Raw genomic sequence first — 16,746 nt, forward strand, 5'->3', positions numbered from 1 at the left:
TGGTGCTGGAGAAGACTCTTGAGAGTCCCTTGGACTACAAGGAGATCCAACTAGTCCATCCTAAAAGAGACTAGTCCTGGGTGTTCATTGGAAGGACTGATGCTCAAGCTGAAACTCCAATACTTTGGCCAGCTCATGCGAAGAGTTGACTCACTGGAAAAGACCCTGATGCTGGGAGGGATTGGGGGCAGGAGGAGAAGGGGACAACAGAAGATGAGATGACTGGATGGCATCACTGACTCAATGGATGTGAGTTTGAGTGAACTCTGGGAGTTGGTGATGGACAGGGAGGCCTGGTGTGCTGCAATTCATGGGGTTGCAAAGAGTCGGACATGCCTGAGCGACTGAACTGAACTGAACTGAATGGTCTAGTGGTTTTCCTACTTTCTTCAGTTTAAGTCTGAATTTGGCAGTAAGGAAGGAGTTCATGATCTGAGCCACAGTCAGCTCCCAGTCTTGTTTTTGCTGACTGTATAGAGCTTCTCCATCTTTGGCTGCAAGGAATATAATCAATCTGATTTTGATGCTGACCATCTGGTGATGTCCATGTGTAGAGTCTTCTTTTATGTTGTGAGACGAGGGTGTTTGCTATGACCAGTGTGTTCTCTTGGCAAAACTCTATTAGCCTTTGCCCTGCTTCATTCCATATTCCAAGGCCAAATTTGTCTGTTACTCCGGTGTTTCTTGACTTCCTACTTTTGCATTCCAGTCCCCTATAATGAAAAGGACATATCTTTTGGGTGTTAGTTCTAAAAGATCTTGTAGGTCTTCATAGAACCATTCAACTTCAGCTTCTTCAGCGTTACTGGTTGGGGCATAAGCTTGGATTACTGTGATATTGAATGGTTTGCCCTGGAAATGAACAGAGATCATTCTGTCGTTTTTGAGATTGCATCCAAGTACTGCATTTCAGACTCTTTTTTTGACTATGATGGCTACTCCATTTCTTCTAAGGGATTCCTGCCCACAGTTGTAGATATAATGGTCATCTGAGATAAATTCACCCATGCCAGTCCATTTTAGTTCACTGATTCCTAGAAAGTCAACGTTCACTCTTGCCATCTCCTGTTTGACCACTTCTAATTTGCCTTGATTCATGGATCTAACATTCCAGGTTCCTATGCAATATTGCTCTTTACAGCATCAGACCTTGCTTCTATCACCAGTCATATCCACAGCTCAGTATTGTTTTTGCTTTGGCTCCATCTCTTCATTCTTTCTGGAGTTATTTCTCCACTGATCTCCTGTAGCATATTGGGCACCTACCAACCGGGAGAGTTCCTCTTTCAGTATCCTATCATTTTGCCTTTTCATACTGTTCATGGGGTTCTCAAGGCAAGAATACTGAAGTGGTTTGCCATTCCCTTCTCCAGTGGACCACATTCTGTCAGACCTCTCCACCATGACCTGTCTGTCTTCGGTAGTCCCACACAGCATGGCTTAGTTTCATTGAGTTAGACAAGGCTGTGGTCCATGTGATCAGATTAGCTAGTTTTCTGTGATTATGGTTTCAATGTGTCTGCTCTCTGATGCCCTCTTGCAACACCTACCATCTCACTTAGGTTTCTCTTACCTTGAATGTGGGATATCTCAGCCACTGCTCCTTACCTTGGACAAGTTTTCTCTTGAGAAACCTATATGCAGGTCAGGAAGCAACAGTTAGAACTGGACATGGAACAACAGACTGGTTCCAAATAGGAAAAGGAGTACATCAAGGCTGTATATTGTCACCCTGCTTATTTAACTTCTATGCAGAGTACATCATGAGAAACGCTGGGCTAGAAGAAGCACAAGCTGGAATCAAGATTGCCGGGAGAAATATCAATAACCTCAGACATGCAAATGACACCACCCTTATGGCAGAAAGTGAAAAGGAACTAAAAAGCCTCTTGATGAAAGTGAAAGTGGAGAATGAAAAAGTTGGCTTAAAGCTCAACATTCAGAAAACTAAGATCATGGCATCTGGTCCCATCACTTCATGGGGAGTAGATGGGGAAATAGTGGAAACAATGCTGGACTTTATTTTTTGGGGCTCCAAAATCACTGCAGATGGTGATTGCAGCCATGAAATTAAAAGATGCTTACTCCTTGGAAGGAAAGTTATGACCAACCTAGATAGCATATTCAAAAGCAGAGATATTACTTTGCCAACAAAGGTCCATCTAGTCAAGGCTATGGTTTTTCCAGTGGTCATGTATGGATGTTAGAGTTGGACTGTGAAGAAAGCTGAGCACTGAAGAATTGATGCTTTTGAACTGTGGTGCTGGAGAAGACTCTTGAGAGTCCCTTAGACTGCAAGGAGATCCAACTAGTCCATCCTAAAAGAGACTAGTCCTGGGTGTTCATTGGAAGGACTGATGCTCAAGCTGAAACTCCAATACTTTGGCCAGCTCATGCGAAGAGTTGACTCACTGGAAAAGACTCTGATGTTGGGAGGGATTGGGGGCAGGAGGAGAAGGGGACAACAGAGGATGAGATGGCTGAATGGCATCACTGTCTCGATGGATGTGAGTTTGAGTGAACTCCGGGAGTTGGTGATGGATACAGGGAGGCCTGGCATGCTGTGATTCATGGGATCACAAAGAGTTGGACAGGACTGAGCGACTGAACTGAACTGATACATTTAAATGTTAAATACATTCAATATCACCACCATATCTATTTCCATATTTTCCACAGTCATTTCTCAGTTTGTGTTGTAGTAATTTCCTAAAAAATACTGTTGGGAGCAGTAACCCCTGAAATCCCCACATGTTGCAACTATTGATAGTTTTCAGAGTTGAAGGGCAGCTTGGATGTTTGTCATATTCATACCTCACATATTGTTTGCTTGCTTATCTTGTGGAAGTTGCTCTGTCTTGAAGATATCTAATGCCTGACATTTATTTCTCTTCACTTGAGTGACTAGATCATTGAGGTTTGACTCTCAAGTGATTCTGTCTTTATCTTTAAAAACTAGTGATTTTGCTATTGTTTTTGGCTATTCTGAGTCTATTATTTCTCACACAAGGTATGTCTTTTTTCCCCCCAGACTAAAACAAAAATTAGGTTTTTTACTTATATCTTTTTTGCCCCCAACTCCTTCTTTCCACTAGAGATATCACCAAACTCCATCTTTCCCACAATTAAAAAAAAATTGTCTCAGGCCAGTAACAAAGTTTGCCTGTCTCTAAGCTATACAAAACATAAAACTATACCAAGAAATATCAAATTTACCAGCAAATAAAGGGATCGGGATTTTGGAAAAGTGAAGACATATTAATAAAACTGTGATTATGTTTGGAACTAAGTTACCAAACATGCAGAGGCAAGACTGAAGCTTCATTGGAACTTGAACGTTCCAAAATACATGCTATGGGCTGAATTATGTTTCCCCAAGTGCCTAGCCCCCAGCATCTCACAATGTGACTCTATTTGGAGACAAGGCTATTGAAGAGGTGATCAACAGCAGATCTTTTCTGTATGTCAGGTCGTCTCTTATTTGAGGGTAGTTTTACTACATAATGCTTTAAAATATTTCTGCTTACATTTTCTTTAAGACTCATCCCATTTATGCTTGCTGGATCTTTTTTTCAACATCTCTCATTTCCCTCTAATTTATTCTTTTAGATTTTCATCTCCTCGTATTTGTTTTTCTCACTTGGATACTCTATGCTTCCCATTGTGTTACTGCAGTCTGTTTTCACTTTGGTATTCTTTTCCCCTAAGTTCTGCCAGTTGACTTTTCATCATTTCCCGTTGTGTCTTCATCTCTTCCCTGAGTTCTTTCACTCTTGCTCTGTGATCTTCCATACAGAGATAAGCACTTTTTGCAATTTTTGAAATTTAGTTTGTCTCAAAATTCTTAGTAACAATATTTGTCTACTGGCAACGTGTTCCTGGTGGTGATATTCATATTGATGAGTTTTGCTGCTCTTTTAAAAATTCACTTTAATTTGGTTTATAATACATTTGTGTCCATGCTATGCCAGTTTTGTTCTTTTTTTTCAATTTACCCTTTTAATTAATTATCTTTAATGAGGTTGGTTTTCATAGACTTGAAATTTGTAGTAGGTCCCTGGCTGAGAGCCTGGGACATGTGATCAGTGTGGCCTTCAAGTTTTATAACCTGTAGAGATGGTCTTCTTTAGCAGGAAATGGCTTGTAGGTGAGATTCTTTATATAGTTCTTCCTCATATGTTTCTCTGAACCGCATGAGAGCTTGGGGAGACCTTTTGCTTCCAGCTTCCAGCCTTGTTCACCCCATGTAGCATCCATAGGTATAAATGAAAGATACAGTGTTTGGACCGCAGGGTGAGCTCCTCATCTTTAATGAGCGTCTCTTTGCCAGCACTTTCTGAAATGCTGCTGTTCTCTCCATACTTAGCAATTTATCTTTGTAACTTCTGTCCAGTCTCTGCTGTTTGCTGCCCTTCTTCATGGTTTGTAGGCTGCAGGTTAGGTCTACTTTGGGGTTTTGCTAAACATAGAATTTGTGCAGTTATTTCCTCTTACTTTCCTGGTTGTTCTTGTATAATATCCAAGAACAAAGAAGGCAAGATACCGACTTTTATAGTTATGTTTGTATGGGAAGTGGAGAGTTTGGGTTTTCTTTTTTTTTTTAATCCAAATGTATAAAGATGCTTCTATACTGTGAGGTTTTTTAATGTCTATGTAGTTTCTTTGTTTTGTATTTTTTGGCTTAGTATTTAAAGTGGCCCTCAGTCCAGCTCAAATATCATTCTGTTTTATATATCTTACACTTCTGTTAGATCTTTCTGAATTACTCAGAGTGGCCAGAAGAGTAGCTCTCTTTCTCCATACTTGTATTTACTTTGACCCCAGTAGTTGGCTTTCCTTTTCTCCCTTGCAAATGTTTCCTCATCTCCATAGTCCTCGCTATCAGTGATAATTCTCTCTGGGCTTCAGGGTCTATTTCAAATAGCATCCAATTCTTAAAATCTTTTCTCTGATCTCTGTGTATTGTTACAATCTCATTATGTGTTTAACCACCGTTTACATTGCTCATATTCTCTTAGAACAGATCCTATTATAGATGATATTTTGGTTATTTGGCTACAGCTCCCACTTTCTACCAGTTGGAAGGAAGCCTGTGACTTAGTCATATTTGTGCCCCATTTATACCTGAGCATAGTACGTAATGTATATTCAACAAGCATTTGTTAAAATGACAAAATTTAGCAAAAAGCCAAAAAAATTTTTTTGGAGTGCAAGGCACAATTTCCTCCTGCTTGTCACTAACACATATAACCATTCATGGGGCTAATTTGGCTGTCTTCTGAAGCCACAGATCCCTGCAGATCAAACTATCCTATAATGATGTAATGGCAGATGTACTTGTTTAGTCATGCATTCACACTGTGTTTTGACGATTTTAATTGTTTTATTTCAATACAGAATAATTTGTTCTTTGCTTTGTACGAGTCCTTGATCATTGTTAAGTAGATGAAAAAACAAAAATGGAAAATGCAAGCTTCTTTAGTCTTTTCCTGTTAAATGGTAGATCTCTATCATGATATAAATACATTAATAGATGAAGTCTGTTAAAATTTAACTTCTAAATTTAAATTGAATTAAAAGGAATAGAAGAAGTTTAAGAGAAAAATTTCCCAGGAGACGCTTGGTTTGAAAACATCCACATTTCAAGAAGAAGTGAAATTTGAAAATTTCTCCCCACTATTTCATTTAATTGGATCTTTTACCAAGCACAATTTATATGTCATTTTCTACACCATTTTGCAGCATTGAAAGCAATATTTGATGAGAAAAACCTGTTCCCCAAAGAAATTCTGGATCATGAAAGAAGAGCCAAGCAGTTATGTCAAGAAACAAGTAGTGAAGTGAAGATAAAAAGAAATAAGAAACCATTGTAATTGAAAGAAAAATAAATATTTCATCATCGCGTGAAGTATGTGTATAAAATGCACAAAAAATGGAATCAAGAATATTGCTCCTTTCTTTTACTCTATATTTGAACTCCAGGAAACTTCATTTTGAAACAGTGTTTAAGTGCTGCTTTTATCCATCACATTTCAATTTCTCTCCCTTTTTAACAGAAAAATATGACTAAAGAGGGGACAATAGCACCTGGTGTCTATTCTCATGTTGTTATATAAAAGTTCCACATTTTTTTCTAAACAATTCCAGAACACAGTGTTCTAACCAGTCACACTTCTTGTTGCTCCTGTAGACAAATATGTTTGTTCAATTTTCATTGTAAAATCAGTTTGTGTTGAAGTTAAATATGTACTGACACAGAGAATATAAACTTGACTAAGAAAAGCATTCAGGGTTATTTATGCTCTTTTTGTTTTAAACAATGATTCTGATAATGCAATTAAACCTTGTCAGTAACAGCTATTACTATTAATTTTTTAATGACACGGCCATCTTCCAGGTGCTTATTGAGAAATCACTGCATATGTTCTATACTTCGTTATGTGTTGTGCAGTACTTAGTCCCTCAGTTGTGTCCGACTCTGCGACTCCATGGGCTGTAGCCCACCAGGCTGCTCTGTCCATGGGGATGCTCCAGGCAAGACTATTGGAGTGGGTTGCCATGCCCTCCTTATACTTTGTTATACTGTACTCTAAAATTTAGTGGCATAGCACAGCCAAAGAGGAAAAGGCCTCAGGGAAAAAAATAGGAGACTGGGTTGTATAAAAGACTCATTTTATGTGGAAGGTCAAGTAGGGACTATTTGGTTTGGCTTATGAAAGAGAATTCATGGGAGATACAAACTATTCTCAAACATTTCAAAGCTGCCTTGAAGAAAGAGAGTAGAAGTAGAACTGATGGGCACACTTGTAAGAGGGCAGATTCTGGAATTGCTTCCTAATCCTTGTTAAAACTTGAAAAGATTTCTTATTTCCCCTTTCCTTCCCATATTCATTTCTCATCTTGATACAGAATTGTTGGCAGCAGTCCTGCTGCATGGCTAGGAAAGAAAGTAGGAGGACCTGAGAGAAAACCCAGCAGAGATAAACTAGACCCAAGAGTATGGGTGGGGGAATTTAGTGGGAAAGGGTATTAGTGGATGGAAAGGAAGAGGGTTGAGCAGAAGCAATGACCAGCATAGTTGAGAGATTGGTTATGTTGTAAATAAATATTGTGTAAATAAAATGAATAAATTAGTAAATATATTGAGAAGCAGATCAGATCAGATCAGATCAGTTGCTCAGTCATGTCCCACTCTTTGTGACCCCATGAATTGCAGCACGCCAGGCATCCCTGTCCATCACCAACTCCCGGAGTTCACTGAGACTCACGTCCATCGAGTCAGTGATGCCATCCAGCCATCTCATGAGAGCCAAGTATCTCACTGTTATAGAAGGTATTTATAGGACTTCCCTGGTTGCTCAGTGGATAAGAATCTGCCTGCCAATGCAGGGGACACTGGTTCAATCCCTGGTCTGGGACGATTCCACATCCCGTAGAGCAACTGAGCCCCTGTGCCAAAACTACTGAGCCCACATCCTAGAACCTGTGAGCTGCAACTAATGCTCTCATGTGCCACAACTACTGAGGTCCCCGCACGTTTAGATCACATGCTCTGCAACAAGAGAAGCCACTGCAACGAGAAACCCACCTAGGCACTGCTCTGCTCTCCGCAGCTAGAGAAAGTCCATGCAAAGCAACAAAGACCAAGTCAGCCAAAATAAAGAAACAAAGAAAGAAAGAAAGAAAGAAAGAAAGATATTTATAAATTTTGAAAGGAAGAAAACTAGAAAGAACCTTGAGCTTTGGGCTTTGGATTATAGATATCAGTTTGAACTCATGATTTTAGCTGACTAGTTAGCTAGATAATAGAATGAAATTTTTAGGAATACTTCAAAACTGTGATTGCAGCTTACTTTCAAATGATTCAGAAAGTACTAATTATAATGTTTATATATTTATATACATAAAAACACACCACATATATTTATCCACACATACACCCATATATATATATATATATATATATATATATATATATATATATATATATATAAAGGAGAATAGTGGAGGACACAAGAGCCTGGCATGCTGCAGACTGTTGTATCATAAAGTGTCAGACATAATTTAGCAATTGAATAACAGCAACAGTGAAAGGATAAAGAAAGAGAGGGAGAGAAAGAGAGATTAGGTTTATAGATAGAGCACATATATGTGGTGAAATGTTAACAATTGGAGAAACAGAGAGAGAGGGGATGGTTGTTCTTTGTATTATAACAGCAACTTTTCTGTAACTTTAAGGTATTTCAAACTAAATTATTTTTTAAAAATGCAAGTTTGCCTTAGTACAAAGGGCTCCTTGACATGTTAAAACAGAGGCTGAATAACTCTCACAGGGAGTTTGCAGAGAACTCTTGCACTGGTTGGGAGGTTTGATTGGATAATCCATCATTTCTAACTGAAAGCATGAATCATAGATTGGTGACAATACAGTGGAGTGAAATTTGAGCCTTATTTCCAGAAATTTAAGGGAATATTAAGATGTTAAAGAGATGTAATATGGGTGCCAAATACTTTGAGACGTTCCTTTTCCACATCCATCCATCCATGTATCTATCCAACCAATTATCGAAGGCATATATTCAAGGCACTGTTTTCCATACCAGCTTTATGCATATAAGTAGAGTACACTTTTCCTGCCATCAGCTTTCTGGAGTGAAGGCACATAAAATGCAGTGACTCTAAAGTGAAAATTGAATGAACCTTCTAGTTTTTCTGTTGTAATTTGGAAATTCTTTTATTAGACCTATTTTATACTTTTTTTAGCCCTGGAGATGACTTTGTTTGAAGTGATGATTCTGAAATAGCCTGGTTTGTGTAGACAGAACTTCTCTCTGTAACCTACTATATGTTCATGGCACTATGCTGTGTGTGACCCTAATTCCATCCTTAATTAATTCAGGGCCTCTTGTATAAAAGGAATTAAGAAAGGCTTTCTCATAAGTATATTTAATGAGAATAGAGCTTTTAAGAGTATGAAAGTCTCTTTTAATGTTACTGTTTTTTAATAATTTAGAACAAAAACACAAGAGGAAAAAATAAAAAGACATTTAGTTATAATGTCTTACTGTCTTATATCTTACAGAAACTAATTGTGCTAGGCAGGTAGCAGGGTCTCACCTATCAAATGTTAATAGAACTAAGACTTTATAAGTTGTTTCTGAAATTAACATTTAGGTTCAATTATTTAAGATCCATTTTTCTGCAGTGAAAGAACTTGTCACATTAAAATAGGATGTGCCATAATTTTCAATGGGCTGCTTTGTTTGTGCTGTGTAGACTTACACTAAATATAATTTAACCTATTTTTTTTACAGAACATTTTCCTCTTATCACTCACAATATACAGAGCAAACTGACAAAGAAAAGAATGCCTGAAATTAACCCATGCTCACATGGAAGAATTAGCTTACATGTCCTTTACAGATGAGAGCATTTGCTTGTGAGTTTTTAGTTTAGAATTACTTTAAAATAACTATAAAATGCTAAGAAAGATAATGAGATTGAACCTGCAACCCTTGCTACTCTTTTTTACACATATTAAAATGTATTTTTTACAGTGGGAATAGTGATACTGCTCAAATTTATAGCAAATGCTCTGGTTTTCACTAATGAATTTTTCTCTAATGATCTAGGGGCAAATAGAGTTATAGAAAAAGCAGGTTTGTGAAAATATTTTAAAGATTTGCAACAATATTTTACAGACAACTGTGGTATCTTTATTGTCTATTAAAAGAGCTTAAACCATGGAAGAGAAATTCATGATCACTGTTTTTTACTCCCCAAGAGACAGGAAAATATACAATCTGCTTGAACTGCTCCATCATAAGGTTCTTACCGAACAACTTCATTAACTGATCTTACTAACACAGACTGTCTGTCTCTGTCATCGGAAGGAAAAGTAATGAGCTGTCCCTGGGTAAATCACATTGTAACCTGAGTAATGTACAGACATAATAATTTGGTAGCCAAGGGTATTTGTGATGGATATTTGCTGGTGTCACTGCATGGGTAGAAGAACACTGATTGAATGATAGTCTTAGGCATTCAGACTTATTTTTGAATTGCAGAGTAGACCAAGAGGCATGATAATGTTGCTAAAATTAAGAATTTTAATAAATTAAGAGATCATGTTCTTTGTCATCAGGCTTCTCAGTCCTGAGCTATTGCCCTGTTAAGACACTGAAAGAGGTTAACAGGGTCCTTGCAGAAGTATTTTTTTTAAGAATTTTAGAAAAGTATTTACATTCATTGTATTTCTTTCTCATAAGGATATCAGAAATATTACATTTAGTGATCAATAGTGAATATTTGTTTAATTGAAACTAAACTGAATTTTCCTTTTCAGAAAGGCCTCTGATAAATAAACCAATGTGTTTAATATCTGATTGCCATTGATATGATTGATTTGAATTAGAAAAATGAGATCAAAACCCATTCAATTATGTATACATTTTTATTAATAACCTGTTTGTAGAGAACATCATATAGAATTTTAAAAGCATTTAAAAGTAACACCAATGTTTATTATCAAATTATTTATATTTAATAATATCTTGATAATTTGGTAAATCGATAATCTTAATCTGGTCTTTTTGCTCAACATAAAGACTGTACTCCTTTTCCTAAGGCTTCAAATGGCCTTGTATCCACAGGAAACTCCTCTGACTATTGTATAATTTGATGAATTGTTGAGTTCTCTGTAAACACAGCAGTAATTTGTCTCTGCATTTTGGATTTGATTTAGCTTTATTCTTTTCCTTATAGGCATTCTGAAATATTTGTGATGGAATACACTGGTAATCTGATGTGAGAGTCCTATAAAAAAACAAAAAGAACTAATTACTAGCAAATTTACAACCACTGGCACATTCTTCCACATTTTGTTTCTACTTACTATGTGTGTGTGTGTTTGTTGTGCAATCATGAAATAATGGATGAAATAATAATTCAAACTTAATGATTAAAAAAATTCTATTGTTTTCTCCTTGATGCTTGCATATTTCATAATTGATCATTAACCTGGTCATGTTAGTCCTTCTGTACAAATGTGAACACCTGCTTTGGTTTTAGAGGAATTAATTGGGCAATGTTCAAGATAAACAGAGTTGGCCTTGTCTGATCAGGTGTCCTATGTCCTAGTGTTTCCCAGCAGGCACATTTTAGCTGTACCATTACAGTGAGTAATCAGAAGCCAATTTTGGGGTAAGTATCTTAAAATTAAATAGCTTTTGAATGAAGTATGTATGCAATAACTTTGGCCATGAGTGTTAATAGAGGAATGGCGTTTCAATTCACGTTGGTGCAGGTATAATTTACATGTGTCAAATTAACACATCGTTTTATTTTCCTATAAAGACTAAAATTTCCTTAAATTTTCACTATCAGTTTGAAGGTCAGATTCTTATAGAACTATTTATCAGGTTGCTTAGTTCACCAGTCCTTCATGTTTTCTGATGAGATACAACCTGAAACCCAATGAGGTAAGTGAATTTTAAAAACATATTTTTTTTTTCATGAGCTTGTAGTTTATTAAGCACCTAAAATTTTTCTGGGAAAACAGATGCTCAGAGGATATATACTTTAATTATTAAGATTGTTAATAGGACAACTCCCAGATTCTATTACTAAGGAAAAATTGCATCCTTCATAATATTTATTACTGTAATATAAACCAAGTACTTAAAAATATGCCAAATAAGTTGCCAGTTTATGACTTAAAAATATTAATAACATTTTGATGACTTACATGTCTACAAACTGATATTTCAGTCAGAAATCTCATAAGATGATGAATATATTAGAAAATGATTCACAGAAATTAATTATTTTGTATGTGAAACTTCTTTTACACTCTGGCTTTTACTATTGTTGTACTACCAGTCACAAGCTGATATACTGATTTAATTCTCAATAAGGCATTTGCTTGATAGCATATATTTATATTTGTAGTTTGTTAACATGTTATTTTCTAAAAACTGTTTAGCTTGTATTTTGAGAGTTTTTTCCTTTGTAAGTTGTATATCTAAGCAAATAGAGTTTAACTACACATTTCAGAAAAGAAATGGAAATATCTAGATAATGACTTTATAGCTTAGTTTTGGGAAATAATTGACTATTAGTATCTTTATGCATGGAGCTTCTCTGGTGGCTCAGTTGGTAAAAAATCCACCTGCAATGAAGGAGATCTGGGTTCGATGCTCAGTGTAGGAGACCCCGGCTTGATCTCTGGGTCAGAAAGATCCCCTGGGGGAGGGCATGGTAACCCACTCCAGTATTCTTGCCTGGAAAATTCCATGGACAGAGAAGCCTGGTGGGCTACAGTCCATGGGGTCAGAAGAGTCAGACATGATTTGGTGACTACACCACCACCACGACCATCTTTATGTATAATGGTGATTCTTAGTGACTCAACCATTTAGGGGTCATGGAAGCCTTCCTAATAATTTGCAGAACACTAGAAATATAGTTCTTCATTTTTTAAATATGAGACTAATAAAACATTATTCCAGAGGTTTTCACTTTTTCCTCCAATAGATAGTTACTTCCTGAGATGGTTAAACTAGAAGTTACTTAAAGCTACTAAAATATATTATTTGTAAGGTAAAAATTAGTGTTACTTAAATTTAAAATAGTTTAAAAATTAATTTAAAAATTTATTTAAAATACTTAAAATTTCAAGTACTTCAAAGTCACTATTCTAGAGTCTGCAGCAATATGGCAAAAATCACACTATTCCAGATGTAATGAGATGGTTGGGTTTCTTGCAATTTTTGTGGAGAGCGTTTTAATAGGATGTCATTAGTGTTGTGAATTGGTTACAATTTTCAATTGCAACTTTCTTATATTTGTTAATTTATTTGTCAAATTATTCTTTGATTTTTTAAAATGCTTTCTTATGTTGTTGCTGTACTGTTTGTATTTGATTGCAATTTTGTTTCTTTATAGTTTTTTCTGAGCTTTTTTGTGTACTTCCCTTGGAAAAGGGTGAGGTGGGTTTGGGAGTTCTGTCATCCTACAGTAGCAGGATTCTGTAATGTGTGAGACTTGTTACTGTAAGAAGTTAGCCAGATTACTCAACTGGTTTAGAATACTTTAACTTCCTAATGTTACATGTTCAAAACCACACTGGAATGTATTTAGTTTTTATTCCATTTCTCCTTTGTTCTTTTACCTGTTTTAGAATCATCTGGACAGAAGTTTCCCTTGATATCAGAGCCACAAGTGTCTCATTTAAAACCATGGGAAAAGATGCAAAAAAGTATCCTATTGCTATTCAGAGATAGTATTGCTGTTGATAATGTTCCAGAATTATAATTTCTCCTTTAATTAAAAAAAAAGCTGCAATACATTCTATACTGCTTGTTGAATGCATGTAAAAAATGCTGATAGCGTATGACCCATTTCTCCTAATAGATGATGCTTAGTCTGAAAATTTGCATTAAAATAATTTCGTGGTAGTTTGTTCCAATAAGATGGAAAGTTCTAATAGGTAGAAATCTTTCCATTGAACTTACTATGATAAACTCTGATTACTTTAAAAAACTAATAAATTTTGAATTAATGAATGCACAGAGGTCAAAATGGATAAGATCCTGCTGTGGAGTCTTCTACTGACTTTTTCTGGAAGTCAAGCCTCAAGCCCCTGGGCTCAAAGAAATGCCGAATTTGTAGTGGATCTTTATCAAGCTGTTGGTTTATCTCATAAGAACAACATCATAATTTCACCTCTTGGAACAACTTTGGCCCTTGGAATGGTACAACTGGGAGCAAAAGGAAAAGCACAACAGCAGATAAGAAAAACTTTAAAATTTCAGGACACCTCAACTGGTAAAATTCTTCCACATGATTATTTACACTGGTTAAGATCTGGGCAAATTTATTTTTAAACTATTAGAGAAGCTAAGGGTCATACAACTTTAGTAAATTTTGAAAGTTATGAAAGGTATAAAATTATAATCATATGGAGAATTTTAAATGCAAATAATCATCAATGTAAGCAATTTTTTTGTTTCTTAAGGAAAATATTACCAAAATAATTTATAAAAAATTGATTCTATATACATAAAAATTGTGACTATGTCTATATATTTTCTTCTGGCCTCTTTTGGCCAGTTTTCATTGAGATCAGTGTGTGTGTACATGTGTGTGTGTATGAGTAGATATACACCCATATATATGCATACATATATACTTCTACTAGCACTTTCTGTGTTCTGATTGTTTTTTCATATCATGCAATTGTTTCAGAGTATATTTTTAATTGCTGCATTTTATTGTCTCTAATGGAAACACCATTGCTTATTTACCTAATCTTTCCTTATTAAGTAGTTTCCAGTACTTCTTTTATAAAAATGCTTCAGTGACCAACCTTACCCAGAAATCTTTGTGTGTCTCATTATTTTGTAGGCTTTTAAAAGATAGTTTTTTAATTGAAATTTAACTTTTTCACTTAAATGAGACCAAGAAAAAGCATGTACTTATACAGTTTCAAAGCTTATTTAATAGCTTCTAAATATTTTTTCAAAAGAATCATTTACATGACTCATCAGAGACCCTTTTGTGTACGAGCAGTTGTTATCTAGTCTCTCAATGGCCTACATAAGACACTGTGTAGACGCTTTAGTGCTGTTATCCCATCTTAAGGTGTGGTTGTCCATCTCCCTAGCTATCCTGTGCTTCCAAGTTCTATAATGATTTGAATTTTAAATTTTTATATCACTGTCAGATATCATATCCTAAATATTAGAGGCAATATACAGATTTTTTATTTGGGTATTTAATCACTGTAACTGTAACTAACTTCAGTATGTCTGCCCTAGCGTAGAATAGCTGTTGTTTAGTTGCTAAGTTGTGTCTGACTCTTTTTGACCCCATGGACTGTGGCCCACCGGGTTCCTCTGTCCATGGAATTCTCCAGGCAGGAAGACTGGAGTGGGTTCGCATTTCCTTCTCCAGGGAATCTTTCCAACCGTGTCTCCTGCATTGCAGGCAGATTCTTTTCACTGAGCCACCAGGGAAGCCCAGCATAGAGTAGTTACATTTAGGAAACTGTTTTCCTGAATAAACAATTTACAAAGTTCTATTTGCTTCATTTTAAAGGCAATTTTATGTAGAAAAGAAACTGGTGATAGTGAAGTTACTTGACAGAGTTCTCCTTTGTGGATAATGTAAAATGAAGTCACTGTATTCCAGATCTAGTCTTCATTGTCTGTGTTAATTTCAGTAAATCCCACGATACAGTCCCAGAAACATTTATATCACATGATATTGCTTTGAAAAGTAATAGAACATTCATGAAAATATGTAAAGTTGATTCCACGATAAACTAGCAAAATTAGAGCCTTTGAAATTTAAATTAAACGAATCCATCTTATAGAGGAACATGGGAGTCTTAACAACTCTGGATTGTGAACATAATAGTAACAATGCTAAAACTATCAAATATATATAGTCAGTCACTGTTTTATGTACTCAGTATACTTTATTTTATTTACTCTTCACAATTACTCTGTGAGCCAGACATAAACCTGCTATAGAGATGAGGACACCAAGAAAGGTTGAGTAACTTGCCCAGAACTAATTCCAAAAATGATTCACTGAGGGTTATAGTTCACAAGACCAACAATCAAAATTTTAATATTTTCTTTGAAAGAGTATATATGCATAAAACATTAACTTTGTAACATACACAACAAAATCCACCAAATTTGCTATCTCTTGTTGTTGTAGTTGTTCAGTCACTCAGTTCATGTCTGACTCTTTGCAACCCCATGGACTGCAACATGCCAGGCTTCCCTGTCGTTCACCATCTCCCAGAGCTTGCTCAAACTCATGTCCATCGAGTTGGTGATGCCATCCAACCATCTTATCCTCTGTCATCCCCTTTTCTTCCTGCCTTCAATCTTTCCCAGCATCAGGGTCTTTTCTAATGAGTCGGCTCTTTGCATCAGGTGGCCAAAGTGTTGGAGCTTCAGCTTCAGCATCAGTCCTTCCAATGAATATCCAGGGTTGATTTTCTTTAGAACTGACTGGTTGGATCTCCTTGCTGCTATCTCTTATACTTTGTTAAAGGAGAGAGAGAGGCGCAGATGGTGAATATGTGCAAAAAGAAAAGGAAGACCAAACAAAAAGGGAGAAAATATAAATATTAAACTCTGGAAAATTTTTAGAAAGAAGTTAAGAAGGAGAGTAGCGAGAAAAAAGTGCAGGAAGATGAAACGAAAGAGATGCAAAATGATTTCAGGGTAAAACAAATGGTGCAACAGATCAGAAGGTAGTGCCTGGCAGGGCCATACTGGAACTCAGGGCAAAAAGAAAAATCAATAATTATGATCTTGCCTTTACTTTAAATTTTTATGTTTTGTTCATTGTGGCTTTCTCTGTGTTAATATTGATATTTAAAATACATTTCAGTAAAATATTGTTTATCCTGATTACTGAATATGTTGCCATCTCCTTAAACTTTATGCCAAAATGAGGGTCTCATTGACCCATCTTGGTCCTGGCCCTGCCTTCAGTTCCCTCTGATTGTCAAATGGTGCTATCTGTTGAATCAGGCTATATTTGCCTTCCCTGCTACCAACCTGTTTCATAACCTGCTTACTCTGCAGATGGGCTTAAAGCTTCTGGCATCCTACCCACACTGGGGCTCTCAGTGTCCTCACTTACTCTTCTTTCCCCATTGCTAAAAGAATCTGTCAAAATTTACCTTCTCCTGTTTACTGAGCATCTGATAATACTCCATTT

At 36.1% G+C, this 16,746-nt stretch overlaps 2 protein-coding genes across 3 annotated transcripts in view; both read left to right on the forward strand.

The window, feature by feature from the left end:
• Nucleotides 1–7,164, forward strand: part of WDR49 (WD repeat domain 49) — a 168,792-nt gene extending 161,628 nt beyond the window's left edge. For both annotated transcript variants that reach the window (XM_027542017.1, XM_027542010.1), the window contains one exon: nucleotides 5,743–7,164. In XM_027542017.1, coding sequence (XP_027397818.1) covers nucleotides 5,743–5,873 — 131 coding nt within the window. In that variant the 3' untranslated portion in view covers nucleotides 5,874–7,164. The remainder of the gene's footprint in view (nucleotides 1–5,742) is intronic.
• An 854-nt stretch (nucleotides 7,165–8,018) lies between these two features.
• The window catches only part of SERPINI2 (serpin family I member 2), a 39,195-nt gene continuing 30,467 nt past the window's right edge, over nucleotides 8,019–16,746 (forward strand). The window contains exons 1-2 of the mRNA XM_027542032.1: nucleotides 8,019–11,202; nucleotides 13,573–13,827. Coding sequence (XP_027397833.1) covers nucleotides 13,581–13,827 — 247 coding nt within the window. The 5' untranslated portion in view covers nucleotides 8,019–11,202; nucleotides 13,573–13,580. The remainder of the gene's footprint in view (nucleotides 11,203–13,572; nucleotides 13,828–16,746) is intronic.

The sequence above is a fragment of the Bos indicus x Bos taurus genome, chromosome 1 (assembly GCF_003369695.1).
Source record: "Bos indicus x Bos taurus breed Angus x Brahman F1 hybrid chromosome 1, Bos_hybrid_MaternalHap_v2.0, whole genome shotgun sequence".
In the NCBI taxonomy this organism is placed as follows: domain Eukaryota; kingdom Metazoa; phylum Chordata; class Mammalia; order Artiodactyla; family Bovidae; genus Bos; species Bos indicus x Bos taurus.